A 24,714-nucleotide genomic window follows, 5' to 3' on the forward strand; every position below is an offset into this window, starting at 1 on the left:
GCGCAGCCCGGTATATCCGTTTTCCTCCTTTCAAAATTGCCTGACTTCACCTCGTAGTTTGCTTAAGCGGTGTAACTCTCGTCTGTCATGCGGCGCTGCATTGAATGAACTGGGACTCCAGAGCTGTGGGGTGGGTGTACACTCTCCTGTGAAGCAGCCACGTTAAACACTGCCCACTTGACAGCCTTCCAGCAAAACGGATTTCATCACATGCATTCTGGAGGGGGAAATTATCTGACTTTTTTTATATATTTTTGTAGTTGGCTCGCTGTGTTCCTCTCTCTCTCTCTCTTTCTCTCTCTACCTCTCTCCTGTCTTTTCTCTCCTCCTGGCTTCCGTCAGCACTTTTCTATGAATACCCTGCTTCAGTGAACCTGCACAACTGCATGACTTGATCTAACGTGAAGGCTGAAGGGGGGCTATTATAAGTATAATCGCGAACATACAAAAAAAAAACAGAGAACCTACGGCTTCTTCTTTGTCCCAGTCAGAAATCTTTCCGTAAATTGCAACAGACAAAAAAAAAAAGAAGAAGATTTCGTCGCAGGACTCGATAGGTCTGCGCTCCCTGCCTCCCTTCGCATCTCCCTCCCTCTCACTACCTTACTCTCTTGCAGAGAAAGGGCACTTTGGAGAAGCACTAGGTCACCCCTGCTAGTCTATCGGACTTTGCTTACTGTGGAGTCGCAAGCAACTATACCCCGAAGTGTCTGGGCGAAACCATTCCTTCCATCTCAAGACCGCACAAGTCAGGGAGCGAAGACGCCACGCTGGGAAAAGCCGTTGCATCCGTTTCTAATTTTGTTGACAGAGCGTCGGGACCTATTAAGTCTAAAATATGAATTGGAAACCGTGATTCTTTCATTCGGCGCCTCGTTCCTCCTTCTCCATCCAGGATAACAGGGCTCTTCCCTCTTGTACAGAAGCGGCTGTGCACTAACCCTAGAACTGGTTGCGGACAGTAACAGGAGGAAAGATGCTGTGGAATCTGAACAATTCGCGTGTGTTCTGTGGCTTCTCATTTCTGCTGTGGATAACACTTAGCATGACAGTCGTTAGTGTGGTTGAGTCCCACCAGGGTATTCCTCTATCTGTGTAAGTGTTGAATAGTTCTTTTTATGCAGACTACAAAACTATTGCATTGCAATAATTGCACGGGGCGTGCATCTGCGTCTTTAGCCCGGCTACAAGCTTTTATAGACGGTCGGTTATAAAACAGAACAAACTTTTCTAGAGCTACGGAATAATACATACTGTATTATGGCTTGAAATGCAGAGAGGGGGGAAAATGTCTTATAGCCTAAAACTGGGGACGGTTGATTTTATATTATGTGAAACGAGGAAACTCGGGCCCTATTTGCAACGGAAAGAAACACTAGGTTTTAATAACATATTCCACTGTTGCACATTTTTTTAAAATTGTGAAAATTGACGTTGCTAATTGTGCAACCATTTATTTACTAATAGCGTGCCCCTTTTGGACACTCAATTCGAAATTTTATTTACCTTTTCCCTGAGTGGCATGAGTAAAACTTTTGTTGCCTAGCGACGAAGTTGTCGGCTGCAGCATCACTACAATTCTGTACCGCTCAACGCCGTTCCTGTATAAGAAGTCATGAGGTAGCATTTAAAAATTAAATTCACTTTAAAACTGTTGTCTTTTCAACAGCGTTTGCACTGCTGAAAAGCCTAGTGTTGTAACAAGGCTCTGCAGTCTAAAATAAAGGTGCTTCAACCTTTAATATATAGAAAACTGAAAGAAAATGTATTGTCAGCGTTCTTTGACAGTATTTAGCGTATTGACTCACGGGTCGGGTCGCTACAACCTGCAGAGCTGTATTGGGAGGTGAGTAAAGATCATGCAAAATAAATGGATGTAGTGGGAACAGTATCTCCTCACCTTTGTGTTCAGGTGATATGATATATGAATTCAGTCATTTCTCATACAGTACATGGTATCCAGTAAGACTTTGTGAGATGTGAGATAAAATAATGCTATTTTATATTTTATTGTAGACTGATTTTTTTTATTATTTTTTATTTCCAGTGTGAAGTTATGGGCCTCTGCATTCGGAGGTGAAATCAAGTCCATTTCAGCTAAGTACTCAGGTTCACAGTTGCTTCAAAAGGTATTTCTTTTTGTTCAAACATTCAAGTCTTTTTTTTAGCACATCTGTTTGATGATTGTTTTCCAGTTTAAAGAAATTAAGTCAACTTCCAGAATTCAGAATTACAAGCAGTGTTTACAGCAGTGTTTGTTTTTCTTTTGTGTTAAGCTGCACAAACATAATTTAGTATCTTGGAGGCTCAAGGGCAGTTGCTGCTGATTGTGTGATTTTACGAACAGGTTTTAAAACAAAGATTAGTCCTTAGCACTGCAGTATTGTCCAGTTATGCATGTGTACCGTATCAAAGGGTGCCTCAATGTTTTTTTTTGTTTTCCTTTTTTGGGTAATATAAATTTATGGCCTCAGTGGACATTGCATTGCATTTAAAATAGGTTATTGAAGCGACATACTTTAAAACTATTCATTTAGGAGAGTGAGGGGGGTGGAGATGGTTGTAATTTTTTATCCTCTCTAGTCTTATGGATGTGTTCCATGATTAAACCACCAGGTGGCTTAATTGGTAAGTAGCTAAATTGGTCATAGATTTTCCTGCCATTTACAATGTTACTTCTGTATGCATGACTGTACAGTAGCTATAAATGCACCTTGATTTAAACAACATGCCACAGCCCATACAATCAAAGATTCCTTAGAGTATTTACTGCATTGTACAGTATACTTGGTAAGAATTTATTGTTTTTTTCAGAACAGTATTGTTATATAAACATAATGCTTAAACCGTGCAAACATGGCAATTTCAAAACAAAAAAAAATGAGGAGGGTCTTACAAAAATACAAAAGCTAATGAGCCCCTTAATTAGATTATTTAAACAGATTCTGGGGAAAAAAGCATGCCTTGTTGTATATATTGATCTTCAAAAATGTTTGTTTTGATAAGAATATGAAAGAAACAAAAATTAATATCTGGGAATTCTAAGAAATGGGTGCTAACAAAGTATGTTAGGTTTATTGCCTAAAATAGGTAATTAATATTAAAAGATGGCTAACAATTTCCTGTTGAAGATGCCACATTCTTCCTCTATCACAATATATCTACATACACATTTTTGTAAATATCAGGTTGTACTGTAGCAGGCCTAGGCAAGCAGCTTGCCACATGGAGTAGCTATAGAAAATATATTTTTGCTTTCGCTGGCAAAATGCCTGTATTACTTGCAGCCAAAACTATGGAACTTGAAATGTTCGAATTAGTCAATTGAAATAAGCAAAACAGTGACGTAAAAAAAAAATCTTTGCAATTTCTTTCAAATCTTCGTGGGGTTTTCAGTTTAATATGCATTTTATTACTGGTCTGTAAAGAAGTAGATAAAACATATAACAGATACAGAGTATAACGTTTCATTTCAAATGGTTGATAACAGCATACTGTATGACATACAGTATAGTATCTTGCTGACATGTGGATGGTAGAAGAGAAGAAATACTATAGTATTGTGTAGCATCTCTGCAGTTCCACAATCCCATTATTCCCCAGTCATTTGGAACCTGTGCTAGGATGTATTACATCATTACAGATAAGAGGAATGACTGTGGTTATCTTCCCTTTTCAGCTGCACAGCTGGGTATTGCGCCGGTGTTCTCTGCGCAGACTTAGAAAAATAGGACTGAGTCTATTAAATTCAAATAAGGATTGAGAAGTGATTCTAAAAGCCTTGATCAGAAAGTAAATCTTTTCTCAGCAAATTATATAACCTAAAACACGACCCTTGCTTGCTTGCCTAAACATTAGCACTGCAGAAATACCGACTGATATTATTTCCAGGAAGAAGCTAAATACATTATTAAAACAGGTAGTGGTCAGCATATAAACACACATGAAAGCTAATAAAATGCAGTTAATATGCAAAAAATATGCAGACAATTCCATCATGAACAGGCTCTAAGTATCAGTTGCTCATGTGTGCTTTCATGAGTAAGACTATTCAATTAAGGTCAGGTATAATTCATTTTTGTTGTAGAATAAATTTAATGTCAAAAGGCCATTGGTAATATTCAAGATGCGTTTTTCGTAATTCAGTTGCAGAACAAACTTTTTAGATGACCTTTAATCTGGCAGAAATATTTTAGTGGGCTGTGATGGCAATGGCAGGGTTGTGAGCATTAATGATGATGGATCCCTTATGACCAAATTTTATAATGGCCAAAATATAAATTAAGAAAGGCCAGAAAGGTGTGGCACTTCTGTTTCTCCTTGAGAGTACTTTGTTGTTCAGATGCAATTGAAAACTCGGTTTGTGAAATCTGTTTTTGACAATTATCCTTTCTCAACGACATAAATGATATAAATGATAATACATATGTTCATTTTAAATTTATTTTTCTATTTAACATTTCTAGTTATAATATATTATTCCATTTAATGTTTTATTGTTTTTAGGAATTGCAAAGATTTTTTTAAAAAAAGAAATCCACATTCCACACATCCCTAGTCTTTTAAATGTACTAATAACAGATAAATAGTAAATATTGCTGCAGTGCTTGTAAAAAGGCAGCTGGTGCAATTGATCAGTTTAACCTGTGCTATAACTGTTGTAAATAAATAATGGCATTTTAAAGACAGATTATATATTTCTCTTGATTAAAAGCTAGGATCATCAAAGGCTAAGTACAGCAAATGCAAATGTATTTCTGTTGAAAATATATTTTCTAAATCGGATTGAATTGAGATGTACTGTAGCAATATTCGGTCTCCTTTTTGAGAACATATTTACACTGCTGTGTTACACAAATTATTACTCCAAAGACTATGATTGTAATTCATTGCATGATTTCCTCAGGTAATTAATGTTACCAGTGATTGAAAAAGCTCCCACCTTCAAGAAAGTGATTATCTTACTTAATTTTTTAACTGCTGTTTGCCAACCTCAACCTATCCAAATCTGCTCTACGGCTTTACTGTTTACTGTACAGCAAGGTTACTGTTAGGAAAGGAAGGAAAGGCTGCTTTGATAGCGTGGATAATTCCCAGAATTTTTCCAGCTGTCACAAAGATTTGGCACCATAAAAGAAACTGTCAGCCTCCTGCTGAATGCACTTTCTTGCTCCACAGAGTGGTTGGCAAAATCATTTGTGGTAACTGCTGTTCCTCTGATAGAATTTAAATATAAATTAGCTCGCTTGCATAGCCTCACCAGGTCATTTTCAGGTAGATATGTGACAAATGTACATTGTCTTCTTTCCTGAACCCTTAGTCTTCTGTGTCTTGAAGATTGTAAGCGGATTTGACTCGAACATGCAGAGGGTAGCACAGTGTGGTATCACAGTGGAATTAGAGATTTTGAGTTCTTTGCCTCAGTTTAATGTCTGCTTGAAAATCTTGGCCACAATAATCACTTTGCGTTTTAAAATGCATGTTCTACAATCTATGCTCTTTGACATTAAAATGTTAGAAAATAAAGGGGCTTTCAAATCTCGTTGATGTAGTGTGCCCAGCAGTGAACAGTGCAGTTCCTTCATCACTGTTCAGTCACAGTTTATAACTGGTCCTTTTTGAGTTCTGTGGATATTATTGTGATTGAAAAGTCATAAAATGAGGAAGTGGAACAGTTACTGTGTTTGTAATGTTATTCAAAATGTACATTTCTCCAATTGTTTTATTATATTTAAAAATATATATATTTAAAGTTGTATAAGTTAAAATATGTTATGTTCATAATCACAAAATACTTACAAAAATATTTATTTCCTTCATTAGGAAGCACACCTCTGTGTTTTGCCTTCCTGTCTCAGTGTAGAAGAAATTGTTTTGCTCAATGTTTCATGATCATCCACCTTTTAATGCCATGGAAAAGAAAAATTTGAGAAATTATTTCTTAATGTATGACTTTAAGGAATCTTAATGAAAGAAGAGGAATATGTTTCTAGGAAAGTAGAGTGATGTGGGTATTTTCATGTATGTACATTTTTACATACATTTTTATGACTGTACATTAAAATTAAATACCTTAATCGGCAAGGAAGAAAATCAAGATTTTACTTGAGGCTGCAATATATATATATACAGTACAGTATGTGGTTAGTTAATAAATTCCTACGATAATTGATAATCATATTCTGTATTGTGAAAATGCTCATACAGTGACAAGAACTGTTTTCTGAGAATTTTTTAAAGAGAATTGAATGTCCTTTTCTGTAGAGTAACTCAGTGTTTCAGGCTTACTGTTACTGGTGTGTGCCCCTGAGTGGAATTAAATGTAATTGTTCTGTTGATTTCCTTGCAATAAGTAATGGTGATAAAAACACGGCATTCGTTCACAGGAGTTCTCAAAACATCAGTCTGTCTTTTTCGTGTGCATGTGTCTGTCACATGGCATTCCTGAAAAAGTAAGAAGGACAAGCTTATTCCAAGCTTGCGGGAACTTGGGTGCTGTTTTGCTTGAAATAATGTTACTGAACAAGTTTGATTTAGAAACATCTGAAATTGAATAGTAGCCTGTAGTAACAGCAATTTAACAGCAAATGAGAACCTGAACCTGAAAAACATTTTGCCACTTCAAGTAAAATAAAATGTTATAATCTAAACAATATATTGTTATAGAAACAATATATTGTTATAATATATTACTTACTGTATAATATATTGTATTATTGAAATATATATTTGCTTTCAAATATTACCTGTGACTACTCCAGAGCTTCCTGAGACTGCCTGCTGTAAATTCAAAGTAGCTCTGAATCGCCCTTCTCAATGGAGGTCTTAATGGTTTCAGGGCAAGTCACCATAGATAAAGGAGTGAGATAAATTAAATAACAATAACAGTAATAAGTACATTTATTGTGGTTATTCATTGCTGCATTGAAGAGGGCTACTGTTACTGACTACATTAAAAACGATTTAAGGGTCATTAAAACAATCTAGTTTTCCAAGCCTGAAGAAGAAAGGACTCTGCCTTCTTTAAAGTAACCTTGAATATCAAGGCCTTTGGTTCAGTATTTTTGAAATAAGATTGATAAACAGTGTCTTGTGTCGCAATTTAAGAGCCGGATAAAGTAACAGATTCTTATGTAACGGACTATATATTTAAGAATAAGTTCTGTTTGTGAACTGTTAACAATGATTAAGTCTCAATTTTCAGTGTACAATTATACATTAACAGCTGTTCACTGTATTTGCAGTAAATAGAACCAAAAATAAGTGGTAGTTCTTGTATTGAAAAACAGATATGACGCAATTCATGATGGACCTGCCGTGAACTGTAACTTGGATACATCTCCTCAGCTGGCCAAATATTGTTATTTTCAGATATAGAATACAGGCTGTAAAGTGTTTAATGAGGCGAATGACTTACGTGTGTGTGATGTTGGCAGCATTCAGGAAATGGTACATGTATGAGCAGAGCTTTCTCACTGATAACGGAGAAATAGGGAGCCATATTTCACAGTTTGTGGTACTGCTCTCTATCCTCCCCCTCCCCCTCAAGGTTGTATTAAAAAGTCACTTCCTCTATGTATTGGAAAATTCTAGCATTTCAAGGTTAAATGTACAAGCCTCTATGCAGATGCTCCAAAGGTAGACTGATCCTTGAATAGATACAGACATTTAGAAGCTGGGATTATGGTGATGAACCTAAGGCTTCCACTGATCAATAATTGCTATTTCCAGGCCTTAATGCAAATATTCTCAGTTTAAAATGCAGGTAATCACATATCCACACCTTATGCAATGCAATTAAGTGTCAATATATTTTATAAGAGAAAAAAAATACAATATATACAGTATAATTCGTATAATTGAAGCTATAAATGGACCAATGGTCGAATAAAGTGCAAAATGCATTTGTGGAATTTGAATCTTAAACATAATTCTCTTCATATTACAAACATTTTTTTAAATTATTACATTCAATTGAGTTATTATTCTTAAAGAATTAAAGTGGAACAAAGAACATACTGTATTTCACACCGCATTCAAAAATTAAAATACACGTTTATTTGAGCAAATTGACATATAAGTACAACTAATATACAGAATGTGTTTAAAATGTTTTATTCTGTTGTTTTAGGTGTAATTCAGGTAGAATACATTAGAAATATTTCACTTTTGAGCAAAAAAGGTAACTGGATTCTTGTTATTCCACACTAATATTAATTGTCTCTAGTATGATGCTTTTCTGCTCTTCTTTAGCTATGATCCTGTTAAAAATTAAGAAAGTTCTAAAGATAAAAGCTGTCAAGATTATCTTTTGGAATGACACTTTGTTGCCACTGTTTTAGTATATAGGTTTTATAGTATACCTGTATATGGTTTTGTGTGAGCATTAATTTTGTGTATCAGTAATATAACATAACAGGAAACAGATATTTTTGTTTAGCTACTTCTGTTTTTGTGCTTACATATAAATTCATATTTTGTTTTACATAACTAATTCTGCCATCAAGTAGAGGTTGATTACATGCTGTAAAAAACGAAAGACAGAAACTTGTATATTTTGGTCGTGGAGCCTCTCCAGGTGTGTAAAGCAGGGAGGGTGAGTGCTCTGGCAAGGAAATGAAAGAAAGAAAACCTGAGAGTGGAGAGGGGATTTTGAGTGGGGTAAATGAACGGAGAGATGAGTCGCCCATTGAGCACTATGTGTGAAAGGAGTTTAAGGATGATTTTGGATTCTGATATTTTTTGGGCATCTCTGAATCCTTATGAAAGGTAACAGACTGACAGGTCAGTGTAATCACTGTGAGAATTGTAAAAACACGTCTCCATTTTTACACAATGACCCCTCAATTGGAACTTTTTTCCAGACACTATCGCCCAATTACTGCCGACCGTCATCTCGTTGACAGTTCCCTTAACCGTCCGTAGCAGTCATCTGTCCCGTTTACTGTTTGCTGCCATGGAATCTGCTGTATCACCTGGAGATAGATATTTGTGAGCACACATCTGCAGATGTACAAGACCGATCTGGCCATTTCAAGACCACACAAACGGCAAGACCACACAAGCAGCATCATGCTTGTCCATCCTTGACTCACTTACTGCTTCTCGTGCAGAAAGTATACTGCCGCTGACGTCGTTGAAACAGGAAGGAGACGGGCTGACGGTTTCAGGGAACATGTCAAAGCAGTGAGGATCAAACGTCTCTCCAAGCCGATAGTTTCCTGTGTTACCTCTCCTGCCCGTGATTACACTGACCTTTTCTGCCTGCATCCTCTCACAGAGGTTCAAGACAAGACGTCAAAAACCTAGATTATGCTTCAACTTGATTTCCACATTCCCCAGCTCTCAACGTTGACTAATCTCATAGTAATCATTCTATGCATTTACAGAATGCTGCCTTCCACAATTTGTATCCCAAATTTCCATCGTTTTAACCTGCTTTTCAGATTCCCTATCCATTCTAGTCCTTTCTTTTGTCTTCCATATCATGCCGGTTTGCTTCCTCTCTCCCCTGTACACCTGGAGAAGACTCCATGGAATTGATGTCTATTTTCTTCTTTAGTAATATTTATTTTTCAGTTACATTTTTAATTGTTCATTTGCTGTTTGCTGTTTGAAGCAGGTCCCCACTCTCTAACATCTTTAAAAAAAATCTTCTCCCACTGCAATCTTAAATAACTTATTATCACGTGAAGCTTAAGTTTGCCTAATTTTATAGCTTTAATTTTAATTTTATAGTTTTAATTTCTAAATTTATTTTATAGTCAAAACAGTATGTTCCCAAATGTCGATATCTTATATTTCATATCAGTGTAGAAGTACACATTATTCTAATAAAATCAATGGGATATATATGAGCAACTTACCGTACCGTATATTTCGGGGCATGACAGTTGAACCAACTGAAATTCTTCATTAGCACCATGAGAAGAAAATGCCCCCTAAGTTCCTTCCTCAGTGGAAGTGTACCACCGTAAAGTAATTGCATTTTTATAATCACTTAGGAAGGGGAAAGAAACCGATTCTCTCACGTGTCGACAGCATGGAAATACTTCAAAACTGCTCATAGTAGAAGAGATAATTCAGCTCTGCTGGATGCAGACAGTCGATGGCTTCCAGCCACTGCAAACAGCTTTTATTTTAGCCTCCTACCAGTTCACGTTATCAGTGGAAGTTTCTATTACCTTTGCACGATGAAATGACACATGCTAAAAAATTGAAGCTTTAAAGGGAAATTGTCAAAATCAATATTCACTTTGTTTGTAGTGAGCTTGTGGGCATCATAAACTTAGAAGCCTACCATTTTTCTGATGCATTATAACTTGTCCACCGCAGTACTATCAGTTATTCTTCTTAGTGCCAGAGGCTCATGTTCATGGCTTTATCAATAGTTTTGTTGAGAATTAAAGGAACAGTGCATTAATACTTTAGAGACAGTTTGTTGCTTCTAGATGGATCAAAACTCCACACGGCCTAGAGACAAAGTTGTGAGCTTATTGAATGAAAGAGCAATGAAATTGGATCTGAAAGGACCTTTGCCCTTTTTGTTCTGTACTGTTGCATTTCAGATATGGTGAAAATGAAGTGTGTGAGAGCATTAAATCAGCATTCTGTGAAATGAGAAAAAATAAAAAGGAATAAAAATGATAAATTTTATATTGTCATATCTGGTGTCAAATAACATTAAAATCATAACTCCAAATTGTATCCACTCAACAAATGTCCGCCATGTTATCTAAGAGGAAAAGTGTATGTATTTGTTTTATGCCATAATCTGTACATTAGGGATAAGGCAACGATGAGAATATATACACATCTTATTTGCTGTCTTCGCTAATGAGGCTGATACAGTGAAAAAAAAGGTGGCAGTACTTAACATGCATTGATAATCAAAATATAACAGCATGGAACTGCTCCAGGGCAAAGCACTGATATAGAAGAGATTGAAAATAAATCTGCAAATAGGAAAATAAGAGAATAGTATACAAGGAGAGGCATTGAATATAATCAAGAAAATTAATTTTGCTATAATGTATGATGTTTATAAGCTTGTCCTTAGGGAACCCTAAGACTTGAAAAAATAATTTTAGGTACAGTGTATGGATATAGGTATCCTGCACCCTTTGTTACCCACTGGTAAGCACACCTGTCAGCTTGTTAAACTGCATCCCACTTCTCATCTTCCATCTTTTGCTGTGAGACAGCCATTCCTTTGTCCCAGACTTTAATTCTCAAGTGTATCTTTCTGTTTTGAATTCAAAGAACGTTTAGTTGTGCTGCATACATGCAATTTTTGACTCCCTTGAAAATGCACATCAAGTAGAATTAGTAAAATAATCAATGAGGCTGCTGTTTGTACCTGATCATGTTGGCAATATTTTTCTTCTACTTCACGATTACATTTTTTAGTAAAAGAATCAGGGAACTTCCGAGTTGTGTCAACATGAAGACACGCACCCTTAATTTGTAGTGACTACAATGGACTAAAAACACAAGATCTTGTATTTAGGACAACCTTGAAGTCATGTCAACAAGACAAGAGATTAATCGTATGTACTGTGATTATTGTATTTATCCACATTGAAAAGGAAACTAGAAAAACACCCACCATAGTACCGTAGAAGATCGTTTTGGTGACATTTGGTGGCATTAGTAATTGTTGGAATTGTAAATTGAAAATCTGGGTTGAGATGCCCTTTATTAACATGAGTAGAATCTCCTCTGTCACGTTGAAAGACAATTTTGTCCACAGCAAGCTATCTTGTCGATCAGGCAGTTTAACTGCTTCACCTCAATTTATGTCAGTGTGTGAAGTTTTTAAAAGCTTTGGGGGTCACAGCAAGGTGGAAAAACAAAGTATATTCTCCTTGACATGAACAGAATTTTCATTTTTAGTACGATCTTCAAATTATATGCTTTCCCCTATCACAATTCATGCTTAATCTGATTTATATTAAATAGGAATGAAAGGAGTAAGTGAAAGCTTTATTCCTACATAAATTATACATGTACTGTAGACAAGCTAGGATAAGGCTTTCACAGAGTATGTGACCGTCGTACAGTATGTCTTCATATAAACAGTGCATGAACATACACAATCACCACAAAAAAAAAGAAGATGATCCTTATTTGAACTAATACTTTTTGAATTGCTCTTTAGCTTTTTCTAGAACACATGGCTAATCCAGCATAATCCGATTGAGAGTGGTGATGTTCTTGACGGAGCTGGTTCAGATTTCAAAGAGGGCATCGTTGAGGTCTAACCCCTCTCTAGTTTGGGACAAGTGTTTCTGACCTTTAAATTCTTTAAGTATCAGCTTGCTTGATCCATTTCGTATCTGAAGATTGACTAGCAGAGCTGATATTTTCCTTTTTATCTTTCCAGTGGGGGTACTCGTGTGGTAATGTACAGTATCATTCAGCCAAAAATATTCTTAAGGAGATGGTACTAAAAAAAAAATCTTTATGGGTCTCCCCCAGATTCCTATTGCTTCTTTAAAGGAAACCTGCAAAATTTGATGCTTTATAAAACTAAAAGGCTAAGATACTGGAAAGAAAAGAAAGTTTAATTACCTAAACCTAGTATATCTCCTGTAATAAGATAGATAGATAATACTTTATTAATCCCATAGGGAAATTGATGCGTTACAGAAGTCCAGCCCAAGACAAGTAAAACAGACATCAGAATAGTTATAAAACAAAAAACAAACAAAATAAATAAAAATAAATAAATACATAGGTGTGTGCAAAATGTGCTGATCATAGTCAATAACTAATTGACTTATAACTTAATAACTAATGTTAACGAAATTTGCAAGACAAGTGTGCCCTGAATTACGTAACAAAGTATCCGTATCTTTTACAGAGAGGTCCCTCATGCCTTTCCTTGTCTTCTGTTAATCTTGACTGATCACGAAAGATCAATTATTTGGAACTGGTACAGTATAAGTCTATAGAATTAGTACCAGCCTTATTGTTCTTATTTAGGCAGCTAAATGTTAGGCATAAGTGATGGAAATCAATTATGTGTCATCCAGTGTGTTTACACTATGCGCTATATCTTTTAAATATGTGCATTATATGAAGCATTATTCATTTACTATAGCATCCTTAAGTAAAGTGTCTCAGGGTTGTCCCAATGAAAATAAATGGAGTTTGAGATGCATTTCTATTGCAATTCTTATAACTCATCACTAGGTGGCAGAAGAAGTGAGACCTGTGTAACAGCTGCAGCAGTGTCACATTAAACGTTATTTGTTTTGACATACAGGCACACTGTGCCAGGACCACGTTTGTGCACCTTAAATCTGTCCTTTATTCACATTGCACTGAGCTTATTGCTTGAGCAATAGCAAATTATTAGAAACTTCCTTTTGAATATAATGTTGGCCTGTGTTAAAAGAAGGCAGAGAAGTCTCTGCACAGCAGAGTATTGACAGAAACAGATGCTTGTTCAGTGTTTAGCCAGTGTGTCAAGTGTCCTTACACTGATCCTTATCTATTCATTTGAGCGACAGAGAGCTGTGAGGGGTGGCATGAACTCAGTTAATAATATTTCATTCTGTTAAAGCTGTTTAACTTCTTAAAGCAGCTTTTAAGATTTGCCTACACAGGATGTGTAGGGATAACGTACAATTGTAATAGTTCAGTACACAGTATCCAACAAGGAGCATTTCTGTGAAGTATTCTTTCAGATCAGAGGACAGAACAGTGTTGTACTGTGGGTAAACGTCTGGAGACACAGTTGACAGGTTGTGGATTCAAGTGTGGTTGCAGATACTGGACTGCTGTAGTTCTCTTGAGTGGGGTGCTTGGCCCCAGTTGCTCCAGTCCATCCAACAGTAAATGGAGACTAACATTTCTGGGGTAATAACTGCAACAGACGTATGCTTAATGTTGTGATAACCAGAATGAGGTCGAACTGTTGAGCCGCTGTGCTCTGGTATGGACTTTCACTTTACCTACTCCTTCAGTCCACGATTGTGTCTTTAACCCATGCAAGATAATTCTTTAATGCTGTGGATTAGAACGTGGATGCTGGTACTGTATATAGCTCCCGAAACTATACAACATGCTCTCAGCAAGCATGCATAATAACCAAATATTAAAAGCATTTTTGATGTTAGCTTGGGCGTTTAATGCTTGCAGGTCATTACCTACTGAATTAATCGTTTCAGGAGACAATGGTTTAGAAAAACAAATTTAATGAAGAGCAAAAAATCTGAGGGAGACATTTTCTATATTAAGTCAATACAGCTTAGCTACGTCGAAAAAGAGCAATGTTGTAATGTAGAATTAATATTTTATTGTTGCCTAAAGCTAGTTCTCTTCTTGTTGACATGTTTTCCATTAGTGTTTTAAGGTAAATACATTGGGTTTATACAACACTTAAATACACACAATTATATTTTAATGCTGTGTTTTATATTTGTGATGTCTGAACTGCTTCTTGAGTTTTTTTCCTTACTTTTTCTTTCCAGGTGTAATTATTTTAACACCTCATCTGAAAGACTTTTGTTTCCCTATTATGATCCTCTGAAGACATGAAAGTACAAATGCAAATGAGCTTAATAAGTAAATTAAGAGTCTTTCATTAGTTAATAACAGCATTATGCATCCTTCCAGTGTCACAAAGTCCACATTCCTTGTTAGAGATGCAGCAACCCAGAGCTTGTCAGCAATAAGCAACAGTAATAAAAAATACTCTGTTACCAGTCCATCATTGTCAACAACTTTGTCAAGATCTTTGCTAAACCAATGTAACCTTTTGCAAATGGAGAGTTTTGATTCTTGATAGTGCTAAAAATAAAATCATAGATAAATCTGAAAATTTTAATTGTTCAGAGATTGTTGGAAGACATGAAGAAATCTAAGATGTCACTTAATTAACTAAATAACTTTCTGGTTTCATATCAGAAATCAAGAAAATGCCAAAAATTGCCATTTTGGTTAACAGTGAGGCTACTTTTTGCTGTTTTTAAATGTATTTTAAAGTTTTTCTGTGTTGGTGACACAGAATGGATTACTTCACAAATTAGCTGGTAGCCATTCTGGTCATGTTCACTGTGTAGGATTCTTGGGCTCATGTGCTATTACAAACCTGCTAGTGATAAATGTGAACAATGGTGATAAATATCCTCTTCGGTACCATTTATCATCAGTTGCTATTCTGTTTTGCCACTGATCACCAGAGATAAGAATGCAATCAACAACAACAGTAATGAAACAGCCACCCCCATCACCATAACCTTTATCTGTCATCAGTGCCAGTATATGATTAGCTGTGTCTAATTACATGTTGCAGTGTCGTGTGAGAAAAATGTGGATTCTTTGTTTTGTGTTTGTTCTGGTAACCAACATCACGCAGAAATACTGGAATATTTCTCTTTTCTCTGTTTTAATCATTCTTTTGACAATGCTACATTTTGTTTTCTTAATGAACATTGTGAAAAAAAATAGAGCAAACAAAATGTTAGGATTAATGAGCATTCATCTGAGTGAAAAACAGTAATCAGATTGTAAAACAATGAGAGAAAGAATGCATGGAGAAAAAATGACTAAAACTAAGCTTACAGTCTGTTTTGTCTGCAGTAATTGTGGATTTGTTTTGAAAGGTCAATTATTTCTTACTTCCTTCCATGCGTCAAACCTACTGACCTTTGGTCTGTGTGCAGTTCTCCTTTCATAGACCATAAAGGCCCGCAACTGACCAATAAGGCACATACTGTAACAAAAAGGGGAATGTCTGTGTGTTGCTGCAAAACTGTTTGAGATCAAAATGTGCATCTGTGAGAGGGATGTTACTAAACACGGATGGTGTAAAAAAGAAAGGCTTTATTTTGAATACCACTTCTGAAAACACACATACAGTACTGTATATAAAAATCAAATGGTTAGATATTAGCCTTTTTTCCCATTTTATGTCAAATCCACATTATTCTTCCTCTTTGTGCTTGCAATTACTGCTTACATAACCTACTGTACTGTATATCCTTTTCATACATAAGAACAGTTACAAACAAACCTCAGACTGAAAGTTAGTAGCTAATTGATCTGAGGATCTCATCCAGCCATTTCCTGAATAAGCCAGGGATCAAGAACATAATAGGCAATGTGATCAACAACTCTAATGGAAGTGACATCTGATGTACAGAGAATGACTACATTCTGTTCAAGATGGTAGTCCCCTAGCCGTATTTATCCTGAGAACGATCTCAAACGTGGTGCTTCTTAAGCCTCATGTTTATATTCAGGCTGATGAATGTGTTCTCTAATGATTAAAACTTTTTAAACAAAGTTCTGAGAAAGCTGGACACACATACAGTATGAATCACCTGGTTTGCAGCAGAGAGGGCTGATCCTCACAGTTCCTGCCAGACCAGGGATTCTTCTGTGTGTTACCCACTGGCTATCCAGAGTCCTTCAGCATTACCAAGATATACTGGCTGGGCTAACTGGTGTCTCTGAATCACCCCTGTGCTTGTATACTGTACGTGTGTGCGCCCCCTGCAATAAGCGACTGTAGCCCTGCCTTGAGCCCTCTGCCTCCAGGTTGTGCTCTGGGCTGCTGTGATCTGTACCAGGAATACGTGGCTTTCTGATAATGGATAAATGGAAGAATCACCTGTGCTAGTTTGTGCACGTTGTGCTTTCTTTATTTTGAACTCTAGAATGCTTTTCCCTCCACCCTTCTGAATGGTTTTGCGTTGCATGCCCTCAAATGTTTGAATACAGATTGTGAGTGATTTTGTCCTATGTCAGTGACCTTGTTACTATTGATTAATTTGAAATTGTCGATAGCCAAGCTGCTTCTGGTAATGGATGGAAGAAATGATGGATAATTGCTGATTATACTGACACATTTTTATCCAGAGTAAGCCTGTTTAAATGTGCTATGGGTATTTAAATTGCATACTTTAAATTATGGTTGATTTGATTTATGCTGTAAAAACAACAGTATATAATTTTGTGAAGAAAGGTTTATTCACCCTTGAAATTTTCATGGTTCCTTACATAGTGATTACCCTACTGAACACCTTTTAGCTGCGAAAGCCATCCCTCCCCCAGAAAAGGCGATTAGAATGACACAATTCTGTCATATAGCACTGTTAACTGTTCCTATCAGCCTACCATCATCATTGTGTTAATAGCAGCGCATTTTTAAATACCCATGTGCTGAAAATTATTGGAAGGTTGAATGATTTTTGCATTCTGGAGGCCAAGGGTCATACAATTTTGAAAGTTCTTTGAATAAAAGTAAAAGGACCGAGGGATAACCTCACCTGTTTCGAAGTTTGAAGTGTTCAAGGCTTTTACTGTAAACTGAGCCAGAAGTCATAGCAGATTAATTTAGGTATGATTAATTTCTTGCTTTGTACTAATGCCTAGTGCTTATTTCTATGACACCTAGTGGTATTGTTATATTCTTATATCCTTTCCTGAAACACAGATAATTACACAGATAAGTATTCTTATTAATTTATTTTTTTACATAAGACATACAGACAATGCTGTCCGTTAAGATATTTTCAATAGATCCACAATGCATTTTAATCTATCAGTGTTTCATAGAGCCCTTCTCTCTGGAGGAAATTCATTTATATAATACTGTAGATTTGTAATGCAGAATATCTGATGCTTACATTTATTAAGCCACTGTACTTTACTGGGATCAAATGTTTCCTGCCTGAGAATGCAATCTTGAACTCTTCAGATTTCTTAGATGTACAAAACTAACCACTGAAATAAAGAGAGAAAGAAATCATGGATGAAAACCAGTAAGTTTCTTTCAGTCAGTTCAATGATTGCATTTCTGAAACTGTTTTTAAATTGCCTTTGATTGTGCATCACACGGAAACGATCAGCCATCCCATGGATTATTTTTTAAAAAACACAAAGGAAGCAGGAATCAATAAGTCCCTCTGATGTCACCCCTAATTATAATAGCTCTTTCAACTCCTGTTTTCTTTATTAATGGGAAACGAAAAAAATTGCTTGTAGAAGTTGGGGACAACAACTGACATTTACAATAGTTAGTCTGTGCTTAGGTGTGTGAAGGACTCAGTCTGTAGCACCATTAATCACACTGCCAAGTAGGACACAAGAGTGCTTAATTTATTGCATTAGGATGGTCTTAATAAAGAAACAGATTTAAGTGATGAATACACATTAGACGCCAATTACAAAGTTAACATTAATCATGATAGCTGTGTTTAAATGGAAGAACTGAGGCTGTCCTAAAGTTTGGTAGAAGAGAGTAAGTGAAGTATTGTGTTGTTTTATCTTGCGATAGAAGTGCATGTTAATGCCATTAAATTAAAATATTCAAACAATATTTGAACTGAGTTCTAGTTAAGAGGTGGTGGACTAGTGAGTGGTACTCTTTTATCTGAACCATAATTTCATCACTGATGTCGTATGGAGACCAGAGACACAATAATGTAGGAGGTGCCATTCTTTAAGTGCGAGATTAAGCCAAGGTCTTGTTTTCTTGTGTGTCATCACGTGGGGGCGTGTCCAGTGTGTTGCCTTGGTCGTCACAGCTGTTCGGGCTGCTGGAGAATGAGCCGCAGCTGTGAGGACTCTATCAAGGCACACTGCACATCCCCACTGAGGGACGAGCAGGGTCAACCCCGAAAGGGGACGATCATTTCACCGACAGACCCAAGTAAGGCTGTCGTTATTTTTCTTTTTCGGCTCCCTGCTCTCCCAGGCTGGACCCCATTGAATACGGTGAGCCCAGCCTGGATGTGGCGGTGCACAGCGGCACGCTCTTCTTTTTGCTTTCTGTTTTGTTTTTTTCACCGTTTTTGGTGTTATTTCCGGTTCTTGCTGACCTCCGCCCACTCCCACAGTGGTACACTTGGTTGTTACAGATACCATGGACACTGTTCATAAGAGTAGCGGTTTTAACCTTGGTGTCTGTGTTCAATTCCACTCTCGGCTTGTACAATTTGGCCTCCCTCCCATTCACCATCCTAAAGCAATTTCTCCTCTTTCTGCCTCGCTGCCTTTAGTACAGAATGGCAGCTGTGCATCACCCAGGTGAGACTGCACATCGAAAAGTACTGCAGGTCCCCTTCAGTGTAAAGCACCCATCCATTTCAGGGCTGTGGGGGAGCCCACCCTAGCAAGCAGTGGGCACAGGGCAGGGTACAACCAGGATGGGATGCCAGCCAATTTATTGTCAGCTGTGCTTGTTATAGTACCTCATGTTTTTCATGTCTGTTTGAGTGTGTCCTGTGTAACCTGTTTCAGAGTCATAGACTCCAGATTAAATCATATCTATTAATGATGCCAGAATGGAGAAGAGGTGTGTTAATACTATCTAGGTAGGTCATTAGAAGGTGCCCTGACAAAAAACTTCATTTGTTCTTAAAATGTCTATTGCTTTAAATTTCTGATGTTTCGCTCTCTGGGTTGAGCTACCTGTCCTGGAAAGAGTGGGATGATTGCTTCCCTTAAATTATAAATTAGATGCATTCTATTTTATACGTCTGCTGAACTATTTAGAAGGAAGGGGATCTGGGGGCACTGCAGTTTGATGTGGGAGAATGGAAAGAGTCAGCTCTAAAATTTTTTCATCTGTATCTGGACTTTCTCACTTTAACAGACTGTGGACGTAGTCCAGACACCAATGTGGAGAACTGCACCTGTCCGATTACCCAGGTATTCAATATGCCTTCATGTTATAGACTTCAAATCTACCTCATGACTCAGTTTATGCAGTAGATTGAGTTTAGCTTTCAGAAAAATGCAGCATGCAAGCAGCTCTTCATACTGTCTCTATATGTAAATTGTAAAGCTCAGCAAGGGAAATAAATTATTCATGGTAAATTTTAATCCGAGTAGGAAACTACACCTTTAAGGTCATGTCTTCCAGGTGAATTTAGTGCTTTACTGCCCAAAACTCCTGTCAACTAGTCTTTTCCAGTGATGACTCAGCTAAACATTGGTCTCAAATTTGCAGTGCACATCTAACTCACTTACAGTACATTTTTGTAAACCTGTCAATACCTTCTGCTATTACAGTATTGAGTGAATGTAAAAAGTACTGAGAATACCAGTTTGGTTTTTGTATTAGATTTCCCTGAAGTAATTTGTCTTAATCTTTCTTTTATTGGCTTTTCTAAAAAAATATGAGTAAAAAAAAACACTTGGATATATTAGATTGATTTTCCTTGTCCTGATCATCTCTGGTCATTTTCATATCTTAGCTCCTTGAGTAACTTTCATGTCCAGGGTCGTGGGAACAGGGATTTACTGTATGGATCACCCTGCTTTATTGACCTTACACCGACCTTTAACCCTTTGACCTGTTTTCATGTCCTCTTTGAGATATGACTGAAGTAAATTAGTGGAGCCAAAGCAATTTCACTCCTTACTCCTGAGTCACCATATCTGTGCTCCCCTTCTAACAGTACACATTATCATCCTTTATCTCTACTAGTTCAGAAACACAGACGTGCTGAACATAGAAATATCATAAGGGTTCTTGTACTTAATTTATCCTAAGCAAATATATTTATCTTTGAATTTGTTTCACATTATTCTGACAAAGACTGTCATGTTGTACAGCTTTAACCAATTCACTCTTCATTCTTCAGTTTCTTATAGAGTAACATTAGGTCTGTGATTAATACTAAACAACTAAATGAGCCAAAGAAACAGTGCTGGCTAAAAGAAAGAGGCTCAGGTGAAAGCCAAGCCACCCCCACCCCCTTGCCTTCCAGGGATAGATAGCAGTCCTTTAAAAGGCTTGAATTGTGTGTATTGATCACTGTTCACTTTTGGAAAAAACATTTAGTTTATTGAATGACATGGTATAGACCTTGGATATTAATAGCACTGGCAAAGAGTTATGCTAAACACACTGCACTTGAATAAGACCCTGTCAGGCCTAACACTGTGTGACCCTAGCAGTTACTGCTGACAGGTGTAAATGACAGGAAATTAGTATTGATTGTGATGACTGCAATCACCTCAAATGCCAATTATTACTTGCTGGTCAGGAAATAAATATAAATTCACACAGAGTCTTTTTTTACAAAACATTAAATAAAGGCAGCATTTCACCTATCTCCCTATTGTTCACTTAAACATTCTGTTGATGTTGGTGTGGAAATAATAGGAGTTGCAGATGAATAGCAGAGAGACATGGAGAGTGCTGATTACTCCAAACATGTTAGTTGATACTGTATTTTACTAGAAAATGATCTGGTGAGTCCTCGGCAACAATCTAGTCTTTGTTCTTGGGGGAAGAGCATGGCTAGGCAGGGCATTCTTGGGATGGTATGTCCTCTCTTATCAAAGCCAGTGCTCTGGGTTCAGCCTTGGGTTTTAGCCTGTGACAGTGACATAGGATGCCAGACGAGACGAAGTTGGAGACAAACCTTGAGATTGTGGAGTCACGAGCACGTCCCCAGGTGGTTAAACACAAATCTCCTTCTGCTGCTGCTTTGTGTCGTGTTTTTTTTGCCAGCAATTTGGTGTTACTGTATGTGGAACGTTTCTGGTTTTCAGGGAAAGCGTAACATTTGATTATATATTATATATTGTACTTATGCTTACTTGCCCTTACCTATTGGCAGCCAAGGACCATCACTGGTTAAGAAAAACCAAAGTGTTTCAATTCCTTCGGTTCATGAAACTACACGTTCCTCAGCTGTATGGCCCACAAGGACCACTGGCAGAGAACAAGCAATCTGCCATTATTACTTACATGGAAGCTTTGCTTATGATTTTCAGCTGAGGCCAAAGAAATGATGATGGCTGGCAGGGGGAGCAGCCCGTTGAACATACAGCTTACCACTGTTCCCGGGCTGGGCTCCCATACAAAATGAAGAAGGTCCTCATTGTACCATACAGCACTGAAGAGCCACAGCCTGTCCTTGTTGAAGGCATTACTAGACCAAATCAGAAAGCTCCTATTTAAAGATTACATCTCCTGTCGGAAGAGGCGTATATTTTCCATTTTGCCTTTGGAATGAAAGCTGTAAAAAACTGCTACTGCTACAGTGGCTGACAGTGCTCTTAGTTCTTACACATGCCAAGTGCACAACTGCAGGCCAGTGAGCCTCCAGCTAATTGCTCGATCGTGGTTTCTCTATTTAATGACACTGTGGCACTAATCCAGCTGCATTAGCTGCCCGGTAAACATATATTCTGCAGCCGCAGTCACTCTGTACCCCCAATTTAGCCCGTTAATGTCACTGGAAATCCTGTGTACTCTTCCCTCTTTCCCAGGGGAGTGCAGATTAATGGAATTAAGCATTTCAGAGGCTGACAAGCTGATAGCAGGGCTTTCTGTGCATGTCAAACTTACACAGTCATAAAGTCTATGAACCTTATCTGCATTATAGATGCTACAGTAGTCTCTGTTTCTGCATTCGACAGGAATATCACATATCTGTACCCTTTGTACTGGATTTTAGTATGACCACTCATTTTGTGTGCTCATTTAGGAAAGTATTTTCATAGATAATAAAATCTTGCAGCCTAATGTAAACTTTTAAATCTATTATTAAATTCGTAAAACAGGTACATTTTATTGACATGCTTTATATGTGTGGTTTAGCCAGTGAAATTGTTAAGAAGTGCTCAAGTTAATCAGCTATTAATGAATTTGACAAATCGTGAACTTGACATATTATTAATAATAATAAATATTAATAATTAAGAAGGCATTTCAAATGGTATGAAACACAGCCTAAAATTATATTCTCCTAATAATTGTCCATTTATAGAGTTCCTCATAATTTCTCAAAAACATATATATTATTAATGGTTTAAAAAGGTATGATGGCTAGTTAGAATTTAGCTTATACATCCCGTTTTTTTTTGCTAAAGCAAATCTTCTGTACACTTTTCAAGAACTTCACATTTTATTGTTAAACTCTTCACATTCCTCTGTTGTCTGTGCTTTTGAGCATGAAAACCATTTCAGGTTTAAATCAACAACAGATTGAATACAAGCAGTGTATTGATGAGGCTGCCCCATTCTGAAGATTGCTGTGCTTTTACAGCCATTATTTTTCCACCAAAATATATTACATAGAAAGTGCACTGGTATATAGAAAAAGGAAATGAAAGCAAAGAAAAGTACTTTTTAGTCATTTTCTTTCAACAACAAAAAACATGTGTCGTCTCATCTATGCTCCGGACAAACAGAATGTTTCTGTAGGAGAAATTGATTATTCACATTTCTTTTTAAAGAAAGCTTTGTTTTCCAAAATTATATTAAGGTAAAGTAATATTGGTGAGCCATTTTGTTTTAGTTATATTTATAGTCAGGGTCATTATAGAATTCCATTCCCTAGCCTTAAAAAAGGGCAGCATGCAATCAAAATATCTTTTATTTTAGATCTTAGATTTCACAGGTCTCTCAAAGTGTTTTTTTTCCATTTTTTTATTGATATTCTAAATCTAAATGACTTCATTTTAAAGACATTAATCATGAAAGATGGAGAAAAAAAGAAAACCCTGAATATGATTTATAAGTAATTTTCAGTGCTGATATGCATTTGACTTATAATAATAATAATAATAATAATAATAATCCATTGATATTCAGTTACAGAAATATAAAAGCTACACAGTGTGGAGAAGTATAGCAATAAGTCAAAACATTTTTAACGTACTGCAGATGAAGGATTGTTATACAGCACAACAGACATTTGCTGTTGGTATACTGTTGCTTTTTACTTAAAATTCTGTTTAACTTAATTTTCCACAAAATTAGAAGTGAATAAACACTTCAGATAGATCATATCACAGACTTGTAATATTGCAGTTATGACATTACCTCCAAAACATATTGGAAATTTTAGGAAGCAACTCTGTTCTATTGTACATACATTTCTTTTACTGGTCTCTATGTTATATGTTACTGTATATGTTTTAATTTTGATATGTGTTTTTAATACTTTAGATGTATATATTTTTCAGACATTCTGTGTTTCTGGTTTTACTAATTCAAAAATGTGGAGAAACAGGAAAAAATGAAACTTGTATATACAGTAGTATTAAGTATTGTTTGTATCATAGGTTGCCAAAGCTGTGGAGTGCTGAGATAATGAATGATGGAACACATTAGCTAGCAGTGGGGGTTTAAAACACATTTTAACAAGTAATGATGCATTTAAAAAGAGACATATAACTTGCAAGAGACATTTGGTAAATTTCTCTAGCCATTAGTGATTTTTCATTAGCGTGCAATGTTTAATGACCAGGTCACCTTTCCCCTTATATCCCCAATGTGTCTTCATGACCTCCAGATAATTAAAAAAAAACTTTCTTTCATAACCCCTAAAACACAGAAGCCGAACACTTTTTTTTCCATAATATGGAAACTATAGACTAAAAGTACATTGCATTGTCACACAAGTACATTGCATTGCATTGTGTGGTGCTTCTGATTCACCTTTGTCTTGAATGACTAACTGAAAGTTAAGACTTAAAAGTCTAAATACCTTAGCAGGATGACAGGGTAATCCACCAAACAATGTAATATTCCTGTATTTGGGAATGTCTTTAAACCCCCAAAGCATGGCAAAATGGTACGTGGGTATTTGATCTGAGAGATCTATGTTATTTATAAGGGTTGATAACTGAAGTTGGGAATAATTCCCCAAATATGGTTCAGTACAAATATGATGCAGTGAATAGTCTTTAATTTCATTGATAAAGGCGTGATCACAGTGGCTATGGCAAAAT

At 36.6% G+C, this 24,714-nt stretch overlaps 1 protein-coding gene across 2 annotated transcripts in view; it reads left to right on the forward strand.

Annotated features, from left to right (window-relative positions):
- Positions 1–305: 305 nt before the first annotated feature.
- The window catches only part of cacna2d3a (calcium channel, voltage-dependent, alpha 2/delta subunit 3a), a 180,020-nt gene continuing 155,611 nt past the window's right edge, over positions 306–24,714 (forward strand). For both annotated transcript variants that reach the window (XM_006631128.3, XM_015348334.2), the window contains exons 1-2: positions 306–1,095; positions 2,048–2,129. In XM_006631128.3, coding sequence (XP_006631191.1) covers positions 977–1,095; positions 2,048–2,129 — 201 coding nt within the window. In that variant the 5' untranslated portion in view covers positions 306–976. The remainder of the gene's footprint in view (positions 1,096–2,047; positions 2,130–24,714) is intronic.

This window comes from Lepisosteus oculatus, chromosome 4 (genome assembly GCF_040954835.1).
Source record: "Lepisosteus oculatus isolate fLepOcu1 chromosome 4, fLepOcu1.hap2, whole genome shotgun sequence".
Lineage (NCBI taxonomy): Eukaryota > Metazoa > Chordata > Actinopteri > Semionotiformes > Lepisosteidae > Lepisosteus > Lepisosteus oculatus.